The sequence below is a fragment of the Staurois parvus genome, unplaced genomic scaffold, assembly GCF_062004578.1.
Source record: "Staurois parvus isolate SC_StPar_1 unplaced genomic scaffold, SC_StPar_1.0 ptg001889l, whole genome shotgun sequence".
In the NCBI taxonomy this organism is placed as follows: domain Eukaryota; kingdom Metazoa; phylum Chordata; class Amphibia; order Anura; family Ranidae; genus Staurois; species Staurois parvus.
The window spans coordinates 21,714-42,893 of NW_028319685.1; the positions used below are offsets into that span (position 1 = coordinate 21,714).

Sequence of the window (21,180 nt, forward strand, 5' to 3'; positions counted from 1 at the left end):
CCTGTACTGCCCCTGTACTCCCTCTGTACTGCCCCTGTACTGCCTTGTACTCCCTCTGTACTTCCCCTGTACTGTCCCTGTACTGCCCCTGTACTCCCTCTGTACTGTCCCTGTACTGCCCTGTACTGCCCCTGTACTGCCCCTGTACTGTCCCTGTACTGTCCCTGTATTACCCTGTACTGTCCTGTACTCCCTCTGTACTGCCCCTATACAGCCCCTGTACTGTCCTTACTCCCTTTGTACTGCCCCTGTGCTGCCCTGTGCTCCCTCTGTACTGCCCCTATACAGCCCCTGTACTGTCCTTACTCCCTTTGTACTGCCCCTGTACTGCCCTGTGCTCCCTCTGTACTGCCCTGTACAGCCCCTGTGCTGCCCATGTACTGCCCTGTACTGCCTCTGTACTGCCCCTGTACTGCCCTGTACAGCCCCTGTACTGCCCCTGTACTGTCCTGTAGTCCCTCTGTACTGCCCTGTACAGCCCCTGTGCTGCCCATGTACTGCCCTGTACTGCCCCTGTAGTGCCCTGTACTGTTCCTGTACTCCCCTGCACTGTCTCTGTATTGCCCCTGTAAAGCCCCTGCACTGTCCCTGTATGCTGCCTGTATGTTGCCAGTACTGGCCCCGTAGGGCCCCTGTACTGCCCCTGCACTGGCCCCATACGGCCCGTCTGGCCCCTGTATGGTCCATGTTCAGCCCCTCTGTGGCCCATGTTTGGCCCCTGCGTGCCCCTGGTGTTAGACCTGTCCCAAGGCGTGGCCCCTGAGGATGAGGCTCAATATTCCTCCTCATTGGACTTTACACTGTAGACCCCGGACAGAGAATATTAATAATAGAAGTCTGCCCCCCCCAGGATGAGGACAGCAACCATCCAATCTTATCTTCACAAAGCAGACAGAAAGCCCGGAGGTCACCCCCTCCCCCCCAGTCCGCGGCAGGCGGATGGAAACTGCTGGCCATGTGAGCTGACACTCATGGCAAATGTCTGAGGACCTCCGGTCCATGTCCAGCCATTGGACACCATCCGATCCCCTCCCCCCCCACATGATGGTGGAACTCCTTGGAACTCCTACCAATCCCATCCAGGGTGCCGCCTGGGAGGTTATAAAGTATATAAAGTATGAAATCATACAAAACATATATATATATAGAAAAGAATATACACCGTATACATATATATATAGAGATAAGAATATACACCGTATACATATATATAGAGAAGAATATACACCGTATACATATATATACATAGATAGGAATATACACCGTATACATATATATAGAGAAGAATATACACCGTATACATATATATACATAGATAGGAATATACACCGTATACATATATATAGAGAAGAATATACACCGTATACATATATACATATAGAAAAGAATATACACCGTATACATATATATAGAGATAGGAATATACACTGTATACATATATATATATATAGATAAGAATATACACCGTATACATATATATACATAGATAGGAATATACACCGTATACATATATATAGATAAGAATATACACCGTATACATATATATATATACATAGATAAGAATATACACCGTATACATATATATATATAGATAAGAATATACACCGTATACATATATATATATAGATAAGAATATACACCGTATACATATATATATATAGAGATAAGAATATACACCGTATACATATATATATAGAGATAGGAATATACACCGTATACATATATATATAGATAAGAATATACACCGTATACATATATATATAGAGATAAGAATATACACCGTATACATATATATATAGATAAGAATATACACCGTATACATATATATATAGATAAGAATATACACCGTATACATATATATATAGATAAGAATATACACCGTATACATATATATATAGAGATAGGAATATACACCGTATACATATATATATATATAGATAAGAATATACACCGTATACATATATATATAGATAAGAATATACACCGTATACATATATATATAGATAAGAATATACACCGTATACATATATATATATATAGATAAGAATATACACCGTATACATATATATATAGATAAGAATATACACCGTATACATATATATATAGATAAGAATATACACCGTATACATATATATATAGATAAGAATATACACCGTATACATATATATATAGATAAGAATATACACCGTATACATATATATATATATAGATAAGAATATACACCGTATACATATATATATATATAGAGATAGGAATATACACCGTATACATATATATATAGAGATAGGAATATACACCGTATACATATATATATATATAGATAAGAATATACACCGTATACATATATATATATAGAGATAAGAATATACACCGTATACATATATATATATATAGATAGGAATATACACCGTATACATATATATATAGAGATAAGAATATACACCGTATACATATATATATATAGATAAGAATATACACCGTATACATATATATATAGATAAGAATATACACCGTATACATATATATATATATAGATAAGAATATACACCGTATACATATATATATATATAGATAAGAATATACACCGTATACATATATATACATAGATAAGAATATACACCGTATACATATATATATATAGATAAGAATATACACCGTATACATATATATATAGATAAGAATATACACCGTATACATATATATATAGATAAGAATATACACCGTATACATATATATAGAGATAAGAATATACACCGTATACATATATATATATAGATAAGAATATACACCGTATACATATATATATAGATAAGAATATACACCGTATACATATATATATAGAGATAGGAATATACACCGTATACATATATATATAGAGATAGGAATATACACCGTATACATATATATATAGAGATAAGAATATACACCGTATACATATATATATAGATAAGAATATACACCGTATACATATATATATATAGATAAGAATATACACCGTATACATATATATATAGAGATAGGAATATACACCGTATACATATATATATATATATAGATAGGAATATACACCGTATACATATATATACCATTGATCGGGTCTGGATGAGTAGGGAATGGATTGAACCCTTTACTTTCTTCTTTCTCTTCTGTGTCCCTTTGGGGAGATTTCCTCTGACTTCCCGTCCCATAGACCTCACAGGAAGTGAGAAGGAATCTCTCCAATGTGAGGACGACCCCTACTGGCTGCCACTGGAATAAGTGTCCCCATTGGTGACTTCCCATCACTTTTACTCTCGGTGACACACAGAGGGGGAATCTGGAGATCAATGGAGAGGATCCAAAAAATCCTCAGAATAGTAATATTAACATCCTGTGGAGTATATACCGAGTACATGGAGTATATACCGAGTACATGGAGTATATACTGAGTACATGGAGTACACACCGAGTACATGGAGTATACACCGAGTACATGGAGTATACACCGAGTACATGGAGTACACACCGAGTACATGGAGTACACACCGAGTACATGGAGTACACACCGAGTACATGGAGTACACACCGAGTACATGGAGTACACACCGAGTACATGGAGTATACACCGAGTACATGGAGTACACACCGAGTATATGGAGTATACACTGATTACATGGAGTATACACCGAGTACATGGAGTACACACTAATTATATGAAGTACACACCGAGTACATGGACTATATACCGAGTACATGGAGTATACACCGAGTACATGGAGTACACACCGAGTACATGGACTATATACCGAGTACATGGAGTATACACCGAGTACATGGAGTATACACCGAGTACATGGAGTACACACCGAGTACATGGAGTATACACCGAGTACATGGAGTACACACCGAGTATATGGAGTATACACTGATTACATGGAGTATACACCGAGTACATGGAGTATACACGAGTACATGGAGTACACACCGAGTACATGAAGTATACACCGAGTACATGGAGTATATACCGAGTACATGGAGTATACACCGAGTACATGGAGTACACACCGAGCACATGGAGTATACACCGAGTACATGAAGTATACACCGAGTACATGGAGTACACACCGAGTACATGAAGTACACACCGAGTACATGGAGTACACACCGAGTACATGGAGTACACAACGAGTAAATGGAGTATACACTGATTACATGGAGTATACACCGAGTACATGGAGTATACACCGAGTACATGGAGTACACACCGAGTACATGAAGTACACACCGAGTACATGGAGTACACACCGAGTATATGGAGTACACACCGAGTACATGGAGTATACACCGAGTACATGGAGTATGCACCGAGTACATGGAGTATGCACCGAGTATATGGAGTATACACCGAGTACATGGAGTACACACCGAGTACATGGAGTATACACCGAGTACATGGAGTATACACTAATTATATGGAGTACACACCGAGTACATGGACTATATACCGAGTACATGGAGTATACACCGAGTACATGGAGTATACACCGAGTACATGGACTATATACCGAGTACATGGACTATATACAGAGTACATGGAGTTTACACCGAGTACATGGAGTATACACCGAGTACATGGAGTATACACCGAGTACATGGACTATATACCGAGTACATGGACTATATACCGAGTACATGGAGTTTACACCGAGTACATGGAGTATACAGCGAGTACATGGACTATATACCGAGTACATGGAGTACACACCGAGTACATGGAGTATACACCGAGTACATGGAGTATACAGCGAGTACATGGACTATATACCGAGTACATGGAGTATACACCGAGTACATGGAGTATACAGCGAGTACATGGACTATATACCGAGTACATGGAGTACACACCGAGTACATGGAGTATACACCGAGTACATGGAGTACACACCGAGTACATGGACTATACACCGAGTACATGGACTATATACCGAGTACATGGAGTATACACCGAGTACATGGAGTATACACCGAGTACATGGAGTATACACCGAGTACATGGAGTACACACCGAGTACATGGAGTACACACCGAGTACATGGAGTATACACCGAGTGATAGGTGGACTCCGGAGGATTTCTGGCGGTGGGATATCAGTTGCTCGGCTGACATGGAGGCGATTTCTGCGTCTTCTGCGGAGAAGTTTGGTGTATACGGCGATGACGCAGGACCCTGGAAATCCCGATATTTGGTCCCATCTGCACCTCATTCCTCCCCCATCCCGGATCCCATAAATAATGGGGAGATTTATCGCCCTCCTAGAAGAGGAATAATAATTATCCTATTAATGGTTATTTCATTTCTATGATTGGTGTTTACAGACTGTGCCGGCCGGGAGACGTGTTTACACAGAAGGATTACTGTAATGGATGTTCAAGGAGGATCCAGAGACAGACAGAGCCAAGGAGAACCATGGAGGTCACAGGTCATGTCTGGCCTCAGAGAGAGTGCTGGAGGAGACTGCTGGAGGAGACTATGATGGAGAAGACTGTGCTGGAGGAGACTGCTGGAAGAGGCTATGATGGAGGAGACTGTGCTAGAGAGGGGACTGTGCTAGAGAGGGGACTGTGCTGGAGTGGGGATTGTACTGGACTGCATGAGACTGGGCTAGAGGAGACTGCTTGAGGACACAGTGCTGGGGAGGGGACTGTGCTGGAGGAGACTGTGCTTGAGGAGACTGTGCTGGAGGAGACTGTCCTGGAGGAGACTGTGCTGGAGGAGACTATGATGGAGGAAACTGTGCTAGAGGAGCCTGGGCTGGAGGAGACTGTGCTGGAGGAGATTGTGCAGGAGGAGACTGTGCTGGTGGAGACTGTGCTGGTGGAGACTGTGCTGGAGAGGAGACTGTGATGGAAAAGACTGTGCTGGAGAGGGGACTGTGCTGGACTGGAGGAGACTGTGCTAGAGAGGAGACTGTGCCAGAGGAGACTGCTGGAGGAGACTGTGATGGGGGAGACTGTGCTAGAGAACGGACTGTGCTAGAGGAGACTGTGCTGGAGGAGACTGTGATGGAGGAGACTGTGCTGGAGAAGGGACTGTGCTAGAGAGATGACTGTGCTGGAGGAGCCCGTGCTAGAGAGGAGACTGTGCTGGAGGAGACTTCATGAGGAGACTGTGATGAAAAATACTGTGCTGGAGAGGGGACTGTGCTGGAGAGGGGACTGTGCTGGAGGAGACTGTGCTAGAGAGGGGCTGTGCTAGAGAGGAGACTGTGCTGGAGGAGACTGTGCTGGAGAGGGGACTGTGCTAGAGAGGGGACTGTGCTGGAGAGGGGACTGTGCTAGAGAGGGGACTGTGCTAGAGAGGGGACTGTGCTGGAGGAGACTGTGCTAGAGAGGAGACTGTGCTGGAGAAGACTGTGATGAAGGAGACTGTACTGGAGAGACAACTGTGCTAGAGAGGCGACTATGCTTGAGAGGAGAATGTGCTGGAGAGGGGACTGTGCTGGAGGAGACTGTGCTGGAGAGGGGACTGTGCTGGAGGAGACTGTGCTGAAGGAGACTATTTTGGAGGAGACTATGATGGAGGAGACTATGTTGGAGGAGACTGTGCTGGAGAGGAGAATGCTGGAGGAGACTCTGCAAGAGAGGGGACGGTGCTGGAGAGGGGATTGTGCAGGACTGGAGGAGAGTGTGCTGGAGGAGACAGTGCTGGGGAGGGGACTGTGCTGGAGGAGATTGTGCTGGAGGAGACTGTGATGGAGAGGAGACTGTGCTAGAGAGGGGACTGTGCTGGAGAAGAGACTGTGATGGAGGAGACTGTGCTGGAGAGGGGACTGTGCTGGAGAGGAGACTGCTGGACTGGAGGAGACTGTGCTAGAGAGGAGACTGCTGAAGGAGACTGTGATAGAGGAGACTGTGCTGTATAAGACTGCTGGAGGAGACTGTGCTGGAGGAGACTGTGCTAGAGGAGTCTGTGCTGGAGGAGACTGCCAGAGGAGGCTGTGATGAAGGAGACTGTGCTGGAGAGGGGACTGTGCTGGTGGAGACTGTGCTGGAGTGGGGACTGTGCTGGAGAGGAGACTGTGCTAGAGAGGGGACTGTGCTGGTGTAGACTGTGCTGGAGAGGGGATGGTGCTGGAAAGGGGACTGTGCTGGAGGAGACTGTGCTGGAGAGGGGAGTGTGCTTGAGAGGGGACTGTGCTGGAGGAGACTGTGCTGGAGAGGAGACTGTGCTGGAGAAGACTGTGATGAAGGAGACTGTGCTAGAGAGGGGACTGTGCTAGAGAGGAGACTGTTCTGGAGGAGACTGTGCTGCAGAGGGGACTGTGCTGGAGGAGACTGTGCTGGAGAGGGGACTGTGCTGGAGAGGGGACTGTGCAAGAAAGGAGACTGTGCTGGAGAAGACTGTGATGAAGGAGACTGTGCTAGAGAGGGGACTGTGCTGGAGAGGAGAATGTGCTGGAGAGGGGACTGTGCTGGTGGAGACTGTGCTGGAGGAGACTGTGCTGGAGATGGGACTGTACTGGAGGACACTGTGCTGGAGAGACGGCTGTGCTGAAGGAGACTGTGCTGGAGGAGACTGTGCTGCAGGAGACTGATCGAGGAGACTACGTTGGAGGAGACTGTGCTGCAGGAGACTGATCGAGGAGACTACGTTGGAGGAGACTGTGATGGAGGAGACTGTGCTGGAGGAGACTATGTTGGAGGAGACTGTGATGGAGAAGACTGTGCTGGAGAGGAGACTGCTGGAGGAGACTGTGCAAGAGAGGGGACTGTGCTGGAGAGGGGATTGTGCAGGACTGGAGGAGACTGTGCTGGAGGAGACAGTGCTGGAGAGGAGACTGTGCTAGAGAGGGGACTGTGCTGGAGAAGAGACTGTGATGGAGGAGACTGTGCTGGAGATGGGACTGTGCTGGAGAGGAGACTGCTGGACTGGAGGAGACTGTGCAAGAGAGGAGACTGCTGAAGGAGACTGTGATAGAGGAGACTGTGCTAGAGAAGGGACTGTGATGGAGGAGACTGTGCTGGAGATGGGACTGTGCTGGAGAGGAGACTGCTGGACTGGAGGAGACTGTGCAAGAGAGGAGACTGCTGAAGGAGACTGTGCTGAAGGAGACTATTTTGGAGGAGACTATGATGGAGGAGACTGTGATGGAGGAGACTGTGCTAGAGAAGACTATGTTGGAGGAGACTGTGCTGGAGAGGAGAATGCTGGAGGAGACTCTGCAAGAGAGGGGACTGTGCTGGAGAGGGGATTGTGCAGGACTGGAGGAGAGTGTGCTGGAGGAGACAGTGCTGGGGAGGGGACTGTGCTGGAGGAGATTGTGCTGGAGGAGACTGTGATGGAGAGGAGACTGTGCTAGAGAGGGGACTGTGCTGGAGATGAGACTGTGCTAGAGAGGGGACTGTGCTGGAGAAGAGACTGTGATGGAGGAGACTGTGCTGGAGAGGGGACTGTGCTGGAGAGGAGACTGCTGGACTGGAGGAGACTGTGCTAGAGAGGAGACTGCTGAAGGAGACTGTGATAGAGGAGACTGTGCTGTATAAGACTGCTGGAGGAGACTTTGCTGGAGGAGACTGCCAGAGGAGGCTGTGATGAAGGAGACTGTGCTGGAGAGGGGACTGTGCTGGTGGAGACTGTGCTGGAGTGGGGACTGTGCTAGAGGAAACTGTGCTGTATAAGACTGCTGGAGGAGACTGTGCTGGAGGAGACTGTGCTAGAGGAGTCTGTGCTGATGGAGACTGCCAGAGGAGGCTGTGATGAAGGAGACTGTGCTGGAGAGGGGACTGTGCTGGTGTAGACTGTGCTGGAGAGGGGATGGTGCTGGAAAGGGGACTGTGCTGGAGGAGACTGTGCTGGAGAGGGGAGTGTGCTTGAGAGGGGACTGTGCTGGAGGAGACTGTGCAGGAGAGGAGACTGTGCTGGAGAAGACTGTGATGAAGGAGACTGTGCTAGAGAGGGGACTGTGCTAGAGAGGAGACTGTTCTGGAGGAGACTGTGCTGCAGAGGGGACTGTGCTGGAGGAGACTGTGCTGGAGAGGGGACTGTGCTGGAGAGAGGACTGTGCAAGAAAGGAGACTGTGCTGGAGAAGACTGTGATGAAGGAGACTGTGCTAGAGAGGGGACTGTGCTGGAGAGGAGAATGTGCTGGAGAGGAGACTGTGCTGGAGGAGACTGTGCTGGAGATGGGACTGTACTGGAGGAGACTGTGCTGGAGAGACGGCTGTGCTGAAGGAGACTGTGCTGGAGGAGACTGTGCTGCAGGAGACTGATCGAGGAGACTACGTTGGAGGAGACTGTGATGGAGGAGACTGTGCTTGAGGAGACTATGTTGGAGGAGACTGTGATGGAGAAGACTGTGCTGGAGAGGAGACTGCTGGAGGAGACTGTGCAAGAGAGGGGACTGTGCTGGAGAGGGGATTGTGCAGGACTGGAGGAGACTGTGCTGGAGGAGACAGTGCTGGAGAGGAGACTGTGCTAGAGAGGGGACTGTGCTGGAGAAGAGACTGTGATGGAGGAGACTGTGCTGGAGATGGGACTGTGCTGGAGAGGAGACTGCTGGACTGGAGGAGACTGTGCAAGAGAGGAGACTGCTGAAGGAGACTGTGATAGAGGAGACTGTGCTAGAGAAGGGACTGTGCTAGAGGAAACTGTGCTGTAGGAGACTGCTGGAGGAGACTGTGCTGGAGGAGACTGTGCTGGAGAGGGGACTGTGCTAGAGAGGGGACTGTGCTAGAGAGGAAACTGTGCTGGAGAAGGGACTGTGCTAGAGGAGACTGTGCTGGAGAAGACTGTGATGAAGGAGACTGTGCTAGAGAGGGGACTGTGCTGGAGAGGTGACTGTGCTAGAGAGGAGAATGTGCTGGAGAGGGGACTGTGCTAGAATGGAGACTGTGCTGGAAAAGACAATGCTGGAAGAGACTGTGCTGGAAAGGGGACTGTGCTAGAGAGGAGACTGTGCTAGAGAGACTACTGTGCTGGAGAGGAGACTGTGCTGGAGAAGGAACTGTGCTAGAGGAGACTGTGCTAGAGAGGGGACTGTGCTGGAGAAGAGACTGTGATGGAGGAGACTGTGCTGGAGAGGGGACTGTGCTGGAGAGGAGACTGCTGGACTGGAGGAGACTGTGCTAGAGAGGAGACTGCTGAAGGAGACTGTGATAGAGGAGACTGTGCTAGAGAAGGGACTGTGCTAGAGGAAACTGTGCTGGAGGAGACTGTGCTGGAGAGGGGACTGTGCTAAAGAGGGGACTGTGCTAGAGAGAAGACTGTGCTGTTGGAGAATGTGCTGGAGAGGGGACTGTGCTAGAGGAGACTTTGCTGGAGAGGAGACTGTGCTGGAGGAGACTGATTGAGGAGACTATGTTGGAGGAGACTGTGATGGAGGAGACTATGATGGAGGAGACTATGTTGGAGGAGACTGTGCTAGAGAAGGGACTGTGCTAGAGCAGACTGTGCTGCAGTGGGGACTGTGCTAGAGAGGAGACTGTGCTGGAGAGGGGATTGTGCTGGACTGGAGGAGACTGGGCTGGAGGAGACTGCTTGAGGAGACAGTGCTGGGGAGGGGACTGTGCTGGAGGAGACTGTGCTGGAGGAGACTATGATGGAGGAGACTGTGCTGGAGGAGCTTGTGCTGGAGGAGACTGTGCTGGAGAGGAGACTGTGCTAGAAAGGGGACTGTGCTGGAGAGGAGACTGTGATGGAGGAGACTGTGCTAGAGAGGAGACTGTGTTGGAGGAGACTGCTGGAGAAGACTGTGATGGACGAGACTGTGCTAGAGAAGGGACTGTGCTAGAGGAGACTGTGATGGAGGAGACTGTGCTGGAGGAGACTGTGCTGGAGAGGGGACTGTGATGAAGGAGACTGTGCTGGAGGAGACTGTGCTGGAGGAGACTGTGCTGGAGGAGACTGTGCTGGAGAGGGGACTGTGATGAAGGAGACTGTGCTGGAGATGGGACTGTGATGAAGGAGACTGTGCTGGAGGAGACTGTGCTGGAGGAGACTGTGCTGGAGGAGACTGTGCTGGAGAGGGGACTGTGCTGGAGAGGGGACTGTGATGAAGGAGACTGTGCTGGAGGAGACTTTGCTGGAGAGTTGACTGTGCTGGAGGAGACTGTGCTGGAGGAGACTTTGCTGGAGAGTTGACTGTGCTGGAGGAGCCCCCCGTCTGTCCCCCCTCCACCCCCCCACACTGAGCCCCCAGCCTGTCCCCCCTCCTCCCCCCACACTGAGCCCCCAGCCTGTACCCCCCTCCTCCCCCCACACTGAGCCCCCCACCTGTCTCCTCTCCTCCCCCCACACTGAGCCCCCCCACCTGTCCCCCCTCCTTCCCCCACTCTGAGCCCCCGCCTGTCCCCCCCTCCTCCCCCCACACTGAGCCCCCAGCCTGTCCCCCCTTCCTCCCCCCACACTGAGCCCCCCGTCAGTCACCCCTCCACCCCCCCACACTGAGCCCCCCGCCTGTTTCTCCTCCACCCCCCCACACTGAGCCCCCAGCCTATCCCCCCCTCCCGCCACACTGAGCCCCCCGCCTGTCCCCCCTCCACCCCCCCACATTGAGCCCCCATCCTGTCCCCCCCTCCTCCCCCACTTTGAGCCCCCGACTGTCCCCGCCTCCTCCCCTCTCTCTGACCCGGGAACTCAGCACAGGGATGGTGGGAGCCCCTCATAATGGGCACAGCGGGTGTAGAGACCTGGGAACTCAGCACAGGGATGGTGGGAGCCCCTCATAATGGGCACAGCGGGTGTAGAGACCTTGGAACTGCAGACTACATTCACCCATGCTGTGTCTCTCTAGGCTCCTCCCACTCTGGCACTTATATGGACACTAACTCCTCCCACTCTGGATAGAAGGCGTGGTGTATTTGGGGACCTCCTAGTACTGCCCTCTCCTGGGACTGAGACACCTAGTGGCAGACTAGATAACTGCACTCCGTGTTGCGGCGTCTGAGAACTCCTCCATTCATTGGTTGGCTGAGAAACGCTCATCGCCATGCCAACGGGGGCGTCTTCCCCCACCCTGGTCAGTGGTTGTGGGGGTATGCGGGCGGGGAGCACAGTCTCCTCCTTTAACATGGGGGCCCCCAGATCCAAGCGCCCCCCCATATGGATGAGTGTGGGGTAATTGTCAACCTGGGGACAAGGCGCTTCAGGGGAGACCCTCTACCCAAAGTACCCCCATATTGTGGGCGTGTCCTGGTATGGTTAGGGGGGCACTCACTAGTCCCCCCCATCCTGACCTGCTGGGCTGCATGCTCAGGTAGGGGTGTGGTATGGACTTGGGGGGGGGACCCCTAGGCAGGGACCCTTACGCCATTTCTTTTTCAATTTTTAATTGCCGGCAATTCTCTTTGTTTACATTCAGCCGCCAGCGTGGCGTCCTGCTGACAGCCGATGACTCGTTGGTTGCTAAGGATGCTGGCAGCCACCCGCTCCTTAGCAACCATCCTGGGGTGTGACGGCTCCCTAACAATCAGAACTATTTCATTCCTTGAATAACGAGCGGCCAGACCGCGACTTCTTCACCCAACAGATGGATGGATTCGGTCAGATGATGCCAGATTTGTGCGCTAAACGGCGTCGGACCGCGAAATACAAGAAGGTGTCATGTGATGTTCTTCAGGGAATGAGCCCCCCAGTCCAGCATGTTGTCCCTGTGTGGGGGAGGCGGGGGGTTGTGGCGTCACCTTCAGGGAATGAGCCCCCCAGTCCAGCATGTTGTCCCTGTGTGGGGGAGGCGGGGGGTTGTGGCGTCACCTTCAGGGAATGAGCCCCCCAGTCCAGCATGTTGTCCCTGTGTGGGGGAGGCGGGGGGTTGTGGCGTCACCTTCAGGGAATGAGCCCCCCAGTCCAGCATGTTGTCCCTGTGTGGGGGAGGAGGGGGGTTGTGGCGTCACCTTCAGGGAATGAGCCCCCCAGTCCAGCATGTTGTCCCTGTGTGGGGGAGGCGGGGGGTTGTGGCGTCACCTTCAGGGAATGAGCCCCCCAGTCCAGCATGTTGTCCCTGTGTGGGGGAGGCGGGGGGTTGTGGCGTCACCTTCAGGGAATGAGCCCCCCAGTCCAGCATGTTGTCCCTGTGTGGGGGAGGAGGGGGGTTGTGGCGTCACCTTCAGGGAATGAGCCCCCCAGTCCAGCATGTTGTCCCTGTGTGGGGGAGGCGGGGGGTTGTGGCGTCACCTTCAGGGAATGAGCCCCCCAGTCCAGCATGTTGTCCCTGTGTGGGGGGGTTGTGTCGTCACCTTCAGGGAATGAGCCCCCCAGTCCAGCATGTTGTCCCTGTGTGGGGGTTGTGGCGTCACCTTCAGGGAATGAGCCCCCCAGTCCAGCATGTTGTCCCTGTGTGGGGGTTGTGGCGTCACCTTCAGGGAATGAGCCCCCCAGTCCAGCATGTTGTCCCTGTGTGGGGGTTGTGGCGTCACCTTCAGGGAATGAGCCCCCCAGTCCAGCATGTTGTCCCTGTGTGGGGGGGTTGTGGCGTCACCTTCAGGGAATGAGCCCCCCAGTCCAGCATGTTGTCCCTGTGTGGGGGGGTTGTGGCGTCACCTTCAGGGAATGAGCCCCCCAGTCCAGCATGTTGTCCCTGTGTGGGGGGTTGTGGCGTCACCTTCAGGGAATGAGCCCCCCAGACCAGCATGTTGTCCCTGTGTGGGGGAGGTGGGGGTTGTGGCGTCACCTTCAGGGAATGAGGCCCCCGGGGTGGCGTCACCTGGAAGGAGGGAAGGTGTCGGATTTGAGAGGAAAGTCTCGATTTATTGTCTGACATTTTGTTTTTATTTTCTCTCCTCCATTTCTGTCGTTGTTGTCGGTGACGTCGTTGTCAGAGACGTTGTCATTGTTGTCGGAGACGTTGTCGTTGTTGTCGGAGACGTCGTCGTTGTTGTCGGAGACGTTGTCGTTGCTGTTGGAGACGTTGTTGTCGGAGACGTCGTCATTGTTGTCGGAGACGTCGTCGTTGTTGTCGGAGACGTTGTCGTTGTTGTCGGAGACGTTGTCGTTGCTGTTGGAGACGTTGTTGTCGGAGACGTTGTCGTTGTTGTCGGAGACGTCGTTGTTGTTGGAGACGTTGTTGTCGGAGACGTTGTTGTCGGAGACGTTGTCGTTGTTGTCGGAGACGTTGTCGTTGTTGTCGGAGACGTTGTTGTCGGAGACGTTGTCGTTGTTGTCGGAGACGTTGTCGTTGTTGTCGGAGACGTTGTTGTCGGAGACGTTGTCGTTGTTGTCGGAGACGTTGTCGTTGTTGTCGGAGACGTTGTCGTTGTTGTCGGAGACGTTGTTGTCGGAGACGTTGTCGTTGTTGTCGGAGACGTTGTCGTTGCTGTTGGAGACGTTGTTGTCGGAGACGTTGTCGTTGTTGTCGGAGACGTCGTTGTTGTTGGAGACGTTGTTGTCGGAGACGTTGTTGTCGGAGACGTTGTCGTTGTTGTCGGAGACGTTGTCGTTGTTGTCGGAGACGTTGTTGTCGGAGACGTTGTCGTTGTTGTCGGAGACGTTGTTGTCGGAGACGTTGTCGTTGTTGTCGGAGACGTTGTCGTTGTTGTCGGAGACGTTGTCGTTGTTGTCGGAGACGTTGTCGTCGTTGTCGGAGACGTTGTCGTTGTTGTCGGAGACGTTGTTGTCGGAGACGTTGTCGTTGTTGTCGGAGACGTTGTCGTTGTTGTCGGAGACGTTGTAGTTGTTGTCGGTGTCGCGGCGTTCCGGACTAATAATGGTGTTTATTTTCTGGCCGTAAAGCGTTGGGTGCGGAGCGCCGCCATAACCCGAGTCTGCCGGGTGGAAGTCGGGAAGGTCGGCCGGCCTCCAGCAGTTCCCACATTAATCAGACGGCGGCCTTCCCTGCAGACGAGACATTTGTCACCCGCCGGGGCCCCTGACAGCCAACGAGAAACAGAAGTTACCAAAGATAAACCATCGAACAAAAGACCGAGCGAGGAGAGCGAGGAGTGCTGAGACCGACTTTTCCTGCACCTGTGACCTCCATCCTCACCATGGACCAATCAAATCCCACCGCGCATGGACCAATCCAATCCCACCATACATGGACCAATCCGATCCCACCGCACATGGACCAATCCAATCCCACCATACATGGACCAATCCGATCCCACCGCACATGGACCAATCCGATCCCACCGCACATGGACCAATACAATCCCACCATACATGGACCAATCCGATCCCACCGCACATGGACCAATTCAATCCCACCGCACATGGACCAATCCGATCCCACCGCACATGGACCAATACAATCCCACCATACATGGACCAATCCGATCCCACCGCACATGGACCAATTCAATCCCACCGCACATGGACCAATCCGATCCCACCGCACATGGACCAATCCGATCCCACCGCACATGCACCAATCCGATCCCACCGCACATGGACCAATCCGATCCCACCGCACATGGACCAATCCGATCCCACCGCACATGGACCGATCCGATCCCACCGCAAATGGACCAATCTGATCCCACCACACATGGGACAATTTGATCTGCCTTCACCATTCCATGTCTCCAATATTGGAATGATTATAAATGGGAAAACAAAGACGTCGTCTATATCGGTGAAAATTCCATGGGATCTGATTGGACAGAACTTCGGGGGAATCAGGTAGTAGATGTTCGGAGGACTATGATTGTCAGACGGTAAACGATTCTCTGAGTCATCCAATAATGACTGTTTATGGGGTATCACAGACTGAACAGGATGGACCAATGTCGATATTCCACCTCACCGACTCTATAACTTTGAAATAATTACTATGGGTGTGGCTCTGTCATCATGACATCATCATCCCGCCATCACCATCCCACCATCACGACATCATCATCACCCCACCATCATGACATCATCCCGCCATCACGACATCATCACCCTGCCATCACGACATCATCAACACCCCACCATCACGACATCATCATCACCCCACCATCATGACATCATCCTCACCCCACCATCACGACATCATCATCCCACCATCACGACATCATCATCACCCCACCATCATGACATCATCCTCACCCCACCATCACGACATCATCATCCCACCATCACGACATCATCATCACCCCACCATCACGACATCATCATCCTGCCATAACGACATCATCACCCCGCCATCACGACATCATCATCCCGCCATCATGACATCATCATCAGTGTCCCTCCCTCCCAATGTCAGTTAGTGTCCCTTTCTCCAGTGTCAGTTAGTGCCCCTCCCACCCAGTTTCAGTTAGTGTCCCTCCCCTCAGTGTCAGTTAGTGCCCCTCCCACCCAGTGTCAGTTACATCATCATCCCGCCATCATGACATCTTCATGCCGCCATCATGACATCATCATCCCGCCATCATGACATCTTCATGCCGCCATCATGACATCATCATCCCGCCATCATGACATCTTCATCCCGCCATCACGACATCATCATCCTGCCATCCTCAACCCACCATCACCACCCCACCATCACGACTTCATCATCAGTGTCCCCCCCCCCCCATGTCAGTTAGTGTCCCTTTCTTCAGTGTCAGTTAGCGCCCCTCCCACCCAGTTTCAGTTAGTGTCCCTCCCCTCAGTGTCAGTTAGTGTCCCTCCCCTCAGTGTCAGTTAGTGCCCCTCCCACCCAGTGTCAGTTACATCATCATCCCGCCATCATGACATCGTCACCCCGCCATCAGGACATCATCAGTTAGTATCCCTCCCCCCCAATGTCAGTTAGTGCCCCTCCCACCCAGTGTCAGTTAGTGTCCCTCCCTCCCAGTGTCAGTTAGTGTGCCTCCCACCCAGTATCAGTCAGTGTCCCTCCCCCCAATATCAGTCAGTGTCCCTCTCTCCAGTGTCAGTTAGTGTCCCTCCCCCCCAGTGTCAGTTAGTGTCCCTTTCTCCAGTGTCAGTCAGTGTCCCCCCCCCAGTGTCAATCAGTGTCCCCCCCCCAGTGTCAGTTAGTGTCCCTCCCCCCAGTGTCAGTTAGTGTCCCCCCCAATATCAGTCAGTGTCCCTCCCTCCCAGTGTCAGTTAGTGTCCCTCCCCCCCAGTGTCAGTTATTGTCCCCCCCAGTATCAGTCAGCGTCCCTCCCCCCCAGTGTCAGTTAGTGTCCCTTTCTCCAGTGTCAGTTAGTGTCCCTCCCCTCAGTGTCAGTTAGTGCCCCCCCAATGTCAGTTAGTGCCCCTCCTACCCAGTGTCAGTTACATCATCATCCCGCCATCATGACATCATCATCCCGCCATCATCATCACCCCACCATCACGACATCATCATCACGACATCCCGCCATCCTCATCCCACCATCACGACTGCATCATCAGTGTCCCTCCCCCCCAATATCAGTTAGTGTCCCTTTTTTCAGTGTCAGTTAGTGTCCCCCCCAGTGTCAGTTAGTGCCCCTCCCACCCAGTGTCAGTTACATCATCATCCCGCCATCATGACATCATCACCCCGCCATCACGACATCATCAGTTAGTGCCCACCCCCCAATGTCAGTTAATGCCCCTCCCACCCAGTGTCAGTTAGTGTCCCTCCCTCCCAGTATCAGTCAGTGTCCCTCCCACTGAGTGTCAGTCAGTGTCCCTCCCCCCAGTATCAGTCAGTGTCCCTCCCCCCCAGTATCAGTCAATGTCCCCCCCAATAACAGTCAGTGTCCCTCCCCCCCAGTATCAGTCAATGTCCCTCCCCCCATTGTCAGTCAGTGTCCCTCCCCCCCAGTGTCAGTTAGTGTCCCCCCCAATATCAGTCAGTGTCCCTCCCTCCCAGTGTCAGTTAGTGTCCCCCCCAATATCAGTCAGTGTCCCTCCCTCCCAGTGTCAGTTAGTGCCCCTCCCACACAGTTTCAGTTAGTGTCCCTCCCCTCAGTGTCAGTTAGTGTCACCCCCAGTGTCAGTTAGTGCCCCTCCCACTCAGTGTCAGTTACATCATCATCCCGCCATCATGATATCATCACCCCGCCATCACGACATCATCAGTTAGTGTCCCTCCCCCCCAATGTCAGTTAGTGCCTCTCCCACCCAGTATCAGCCAGTGTCCCTCCCCCCCCAGTGTCAGTCAATGTCCCCCCCAATATCAGTCAGTGCCCCTCCCCCCCAGTATCAGTCAGTGTCCCTCCCCCCCAGTGTCAGTCAGTGTCCCCCCCCCCAGTGTCAGTCAGTGTCCCCCCCAACATCAGTCAGTGTCCCTCCCCCCCAGTGTCAGTGTCCCCCCCCCCAGTGTCAGTCAATGTCCCCCCCAACATCAGTCAGTGTCCCTCCCCCCCAGTGTCAGTTAGTGTCCCCCCCAATATCAGTCAGTGTCCCTCCCCCCCAGTGTCAGTCAGTGTCCCTCCCCCCCAGTGTCAGTCAGTGTCCCTCCCACCCAGTGTCAGTTAGTATCAGATTGCCCGCCGTGACTGACCGCCGTTCCCAGTATAGCGCCCTCGCTGTGTTAATGGCGGTATATATCCCGCCATTTGTAGACGATACAACTTTCACACAAACCAAACAATTTCCACGTATGGGGATTTGTATGACCAGAGGCACAGAGCGGAATACATTTTGGCTGAAATTTATGAAGAAATTTGATTTTATTGGATATTTTGTAAAGCAGAAAATAGAAAATATGTTCTTTTTTGCAAAACATTTGTTCTTTTTTTGTTTATATAATAAAAAATAAAAACCCGAAGTGAAGAAATGCAACCAATAGAAAGCAGAAATGATAGAAATGTCACGTGGGAGCGGCGTTGCAGGATACCAGCTAAAGTAGCGCAGTGCTGAATAGCAGAAAATGGCTGGGTCAGGAAGGGGGGGAAACCTCCCGGAGGTTGGGGGGGGGGTGGTATAGACGACATGTACTGATGATCGGAGAGGTGAATCGTCTGCCCGGAGTTCGTCTTTAATGTCCGACATTTCCATCCAATGGCTGCCATTTCCTATACCTGACCGCGGAACGTCTGACACGTTTCATGGAGACGCCATGGAGGACCATAGAAGAGTCCTGAGAAATCAGATCCAGGAGGAGTCCTGTCCTCATTCCTGGTCCTTCCTCAGGCCCCCAGGTCCCGGTCCCCGGATGACGTCATCCTCATGGAGAAGCACCAAGCCGTGCGGCTGACTTCCTCCTCGGCTGACAAACATTCCATCATGGAGGGATGATCTATGGGCGCACACTGTGACCATTGAGGGCGATGCGGCTGGCCGCTGACCCAGTCCACTGTTTATAAAGAGGAAAGGACTGTTTCCTGCCGGCTAAAAACAGCCGGGAAACACATCCGCACGGCCATGGGTGGGTACGGCGAGCCGCGTCCAGGAGCCAACTCTTGGGTCAAGGTGCCGATGACAAGACTCCTTCTTTATGAGCTCTTTGCGTGACAACCATTCCAATCTTTCCTCCAAGTCTGACAGTTGCTGGAGGTTGGGGGGGATGGAACATGGCGGGGGATGGAACATGGCGAGGGATGGAACATGGCGAGGGATGGAACATGGCAGGGGGATGGAACAGGGCGGGGGATGGAACATGGCGGGGGATGGAACATGGCGGGGGATAAAACATGGCGGGGGATAAAACATGGCGGGGGATGGAACATGGCGGGGATGGAACACGGCGGGGGATGGAACACGGCGGGGGATGGAACACGGCGGGGGAAGGAACACGGCGGGGGATAGAACACGGCGGGGATGGAACACGGCGGGGGAAGGAAAATGGCGGGGGAAGGAACACGGAGGGGGATGGAACACGGCGGAGGATGGAACACGGCGGAGGATGGAACACGGCGGGGGAAGGAACACGGCGGGGGATGGAACATGGCGAGGGATGGAACATGGCGAGGGATGGAAAATGGCGAGGGATGGAACACGGGGGGATGGAACACGGGGGGATGGAACAGGGGGGGATGGAACATGGCGGGGGATGGAACATGGCGAGGGATGGAAAATGGCGAGGGATGGAACATGGGGGGGATGGAACATGGCGGGGGATGGAACATGGCGGGGGATGGAACAGGGCGGGGGATGGAACATGGCGGGGGATGGAACATGGCGGGGGATAAAACATGGCGGGGGATAAAACATGGCGGGGGATGGAACATGGCGGGGATGGAACACGGCGGGGGATGGAACACGGCGGGGGATGGAACACGGCGGGGGAAGGAACACGGCGGGGGATAGAACACGGCGGGGATGGAACACGGCGGGGGAAGGAAAATGGCGGGGGAAGGAACACGGAGGGGGATGGAACACGGCGGAGGATGGAACACGGCGGAGGATGGAACACGGCGGGGGAAGGAACACGGCGGGGGATGGAACACGGCGGGGGATGGAACACGGCTGAGGATGGAACACGGCGGAGGATGGAACACGGCGGGGGAAGGAACACGGCGGGGGATGGAACACGGAGGGGGATGGAACACGGCGGGGGATGGAACACGGAGGGGGATGGAACACGGCAGGGGATGGAACATGGCGGAGTTGCGTGGCCGCGAATGTTATAAATCATTTTCTCAGATACAAGAAGATATCTCTGAGACTTAAAGCTGGAAGTGGAATTCCTCCTCGGGGGGGGGGGGGGGGGGAGCTCATAATACGCTCTGCAAAGCCATATCACCGAATGTGTGAAAGAATGGCGGTACGATTACCAAACAATTCCCAGTGAGAGTGTGGAGGAATGAGCGCGGTGAGAGCGTGGAGGAATGAGCGCGGTGAGTGTGGAGGAATGAGCGCGGTGAGTGTGGAGGAATGAGCGCGGTGAGTGTGGAGGAATGAGCGCGGTGAGAGCGTGGAGGAATGAGCGCGGTGAGAGCGTGGAGGAATGAGCGCGGTGAGAGCGTGGAGGAATGAGCGCGGTGAGAGCGTGGAGGAATGAGCGCGGTGAGAGCGTGGAGGAATGAGCGCGGTGAGAGCGTGGAGGAATGAGCGCGGTGAGAGCGTGGAGGAATGAGCGCGGTGAGAGCGTGGAGGAATGAGCGCGGTGAGTGTGGAGGAATGAGCGCGGTGAGAGCGTGGAGGAATGAGCGCGGTGAGAGCGTGGAGGAATGAGCGCGGTGAGAGCATGGAGGAATGAGCGCGGTGAGAGCGTGGAGGAATGAGCGCGGTGAGTGTGGAGGAATGAGCGCGGTGAGTGTGGAGGAATGAGCGCGTTGAGAGCGTGGAGGAATGAGCGCGGTGAGTGTGGAGGAATGAGCGCGGTGAGAGCGTGGAGGAATGAGCGCGGTGAGTGTGGAGGAATGAGCGCAGTGAGTG

At 52.5% G+C, this 21,180-nt stretch overlaps 1 protein-coding gene across 1 annotated transcript; it reads right to left on the reverse strand.

Annotated features, from left to right (window-relative positions):
- Positions 1-13,742: 13,742 nt before the first annotated feature.
- LOC149433870 (uncharacterized) lies at positions 13,743-14,950 on the reverse strand. Its single transcript, XM_089664343.1, has 2 exons — positions 14,938-14,950; positions 13,743-14,671 (listed from the first exon to the last, which is right to left on the reverse strand). The coding sequence occupies exons 1-2, from the start codon at positions 14,948-14,950 to the stop codon at positions 13,743-13,745; spliced, it is 942 nt and encodes a 313-aa protein (XP_089520469.1).
- Between the last annotated feature and the right edge of the window lie 6,230 nt (positions 14,951-21,180).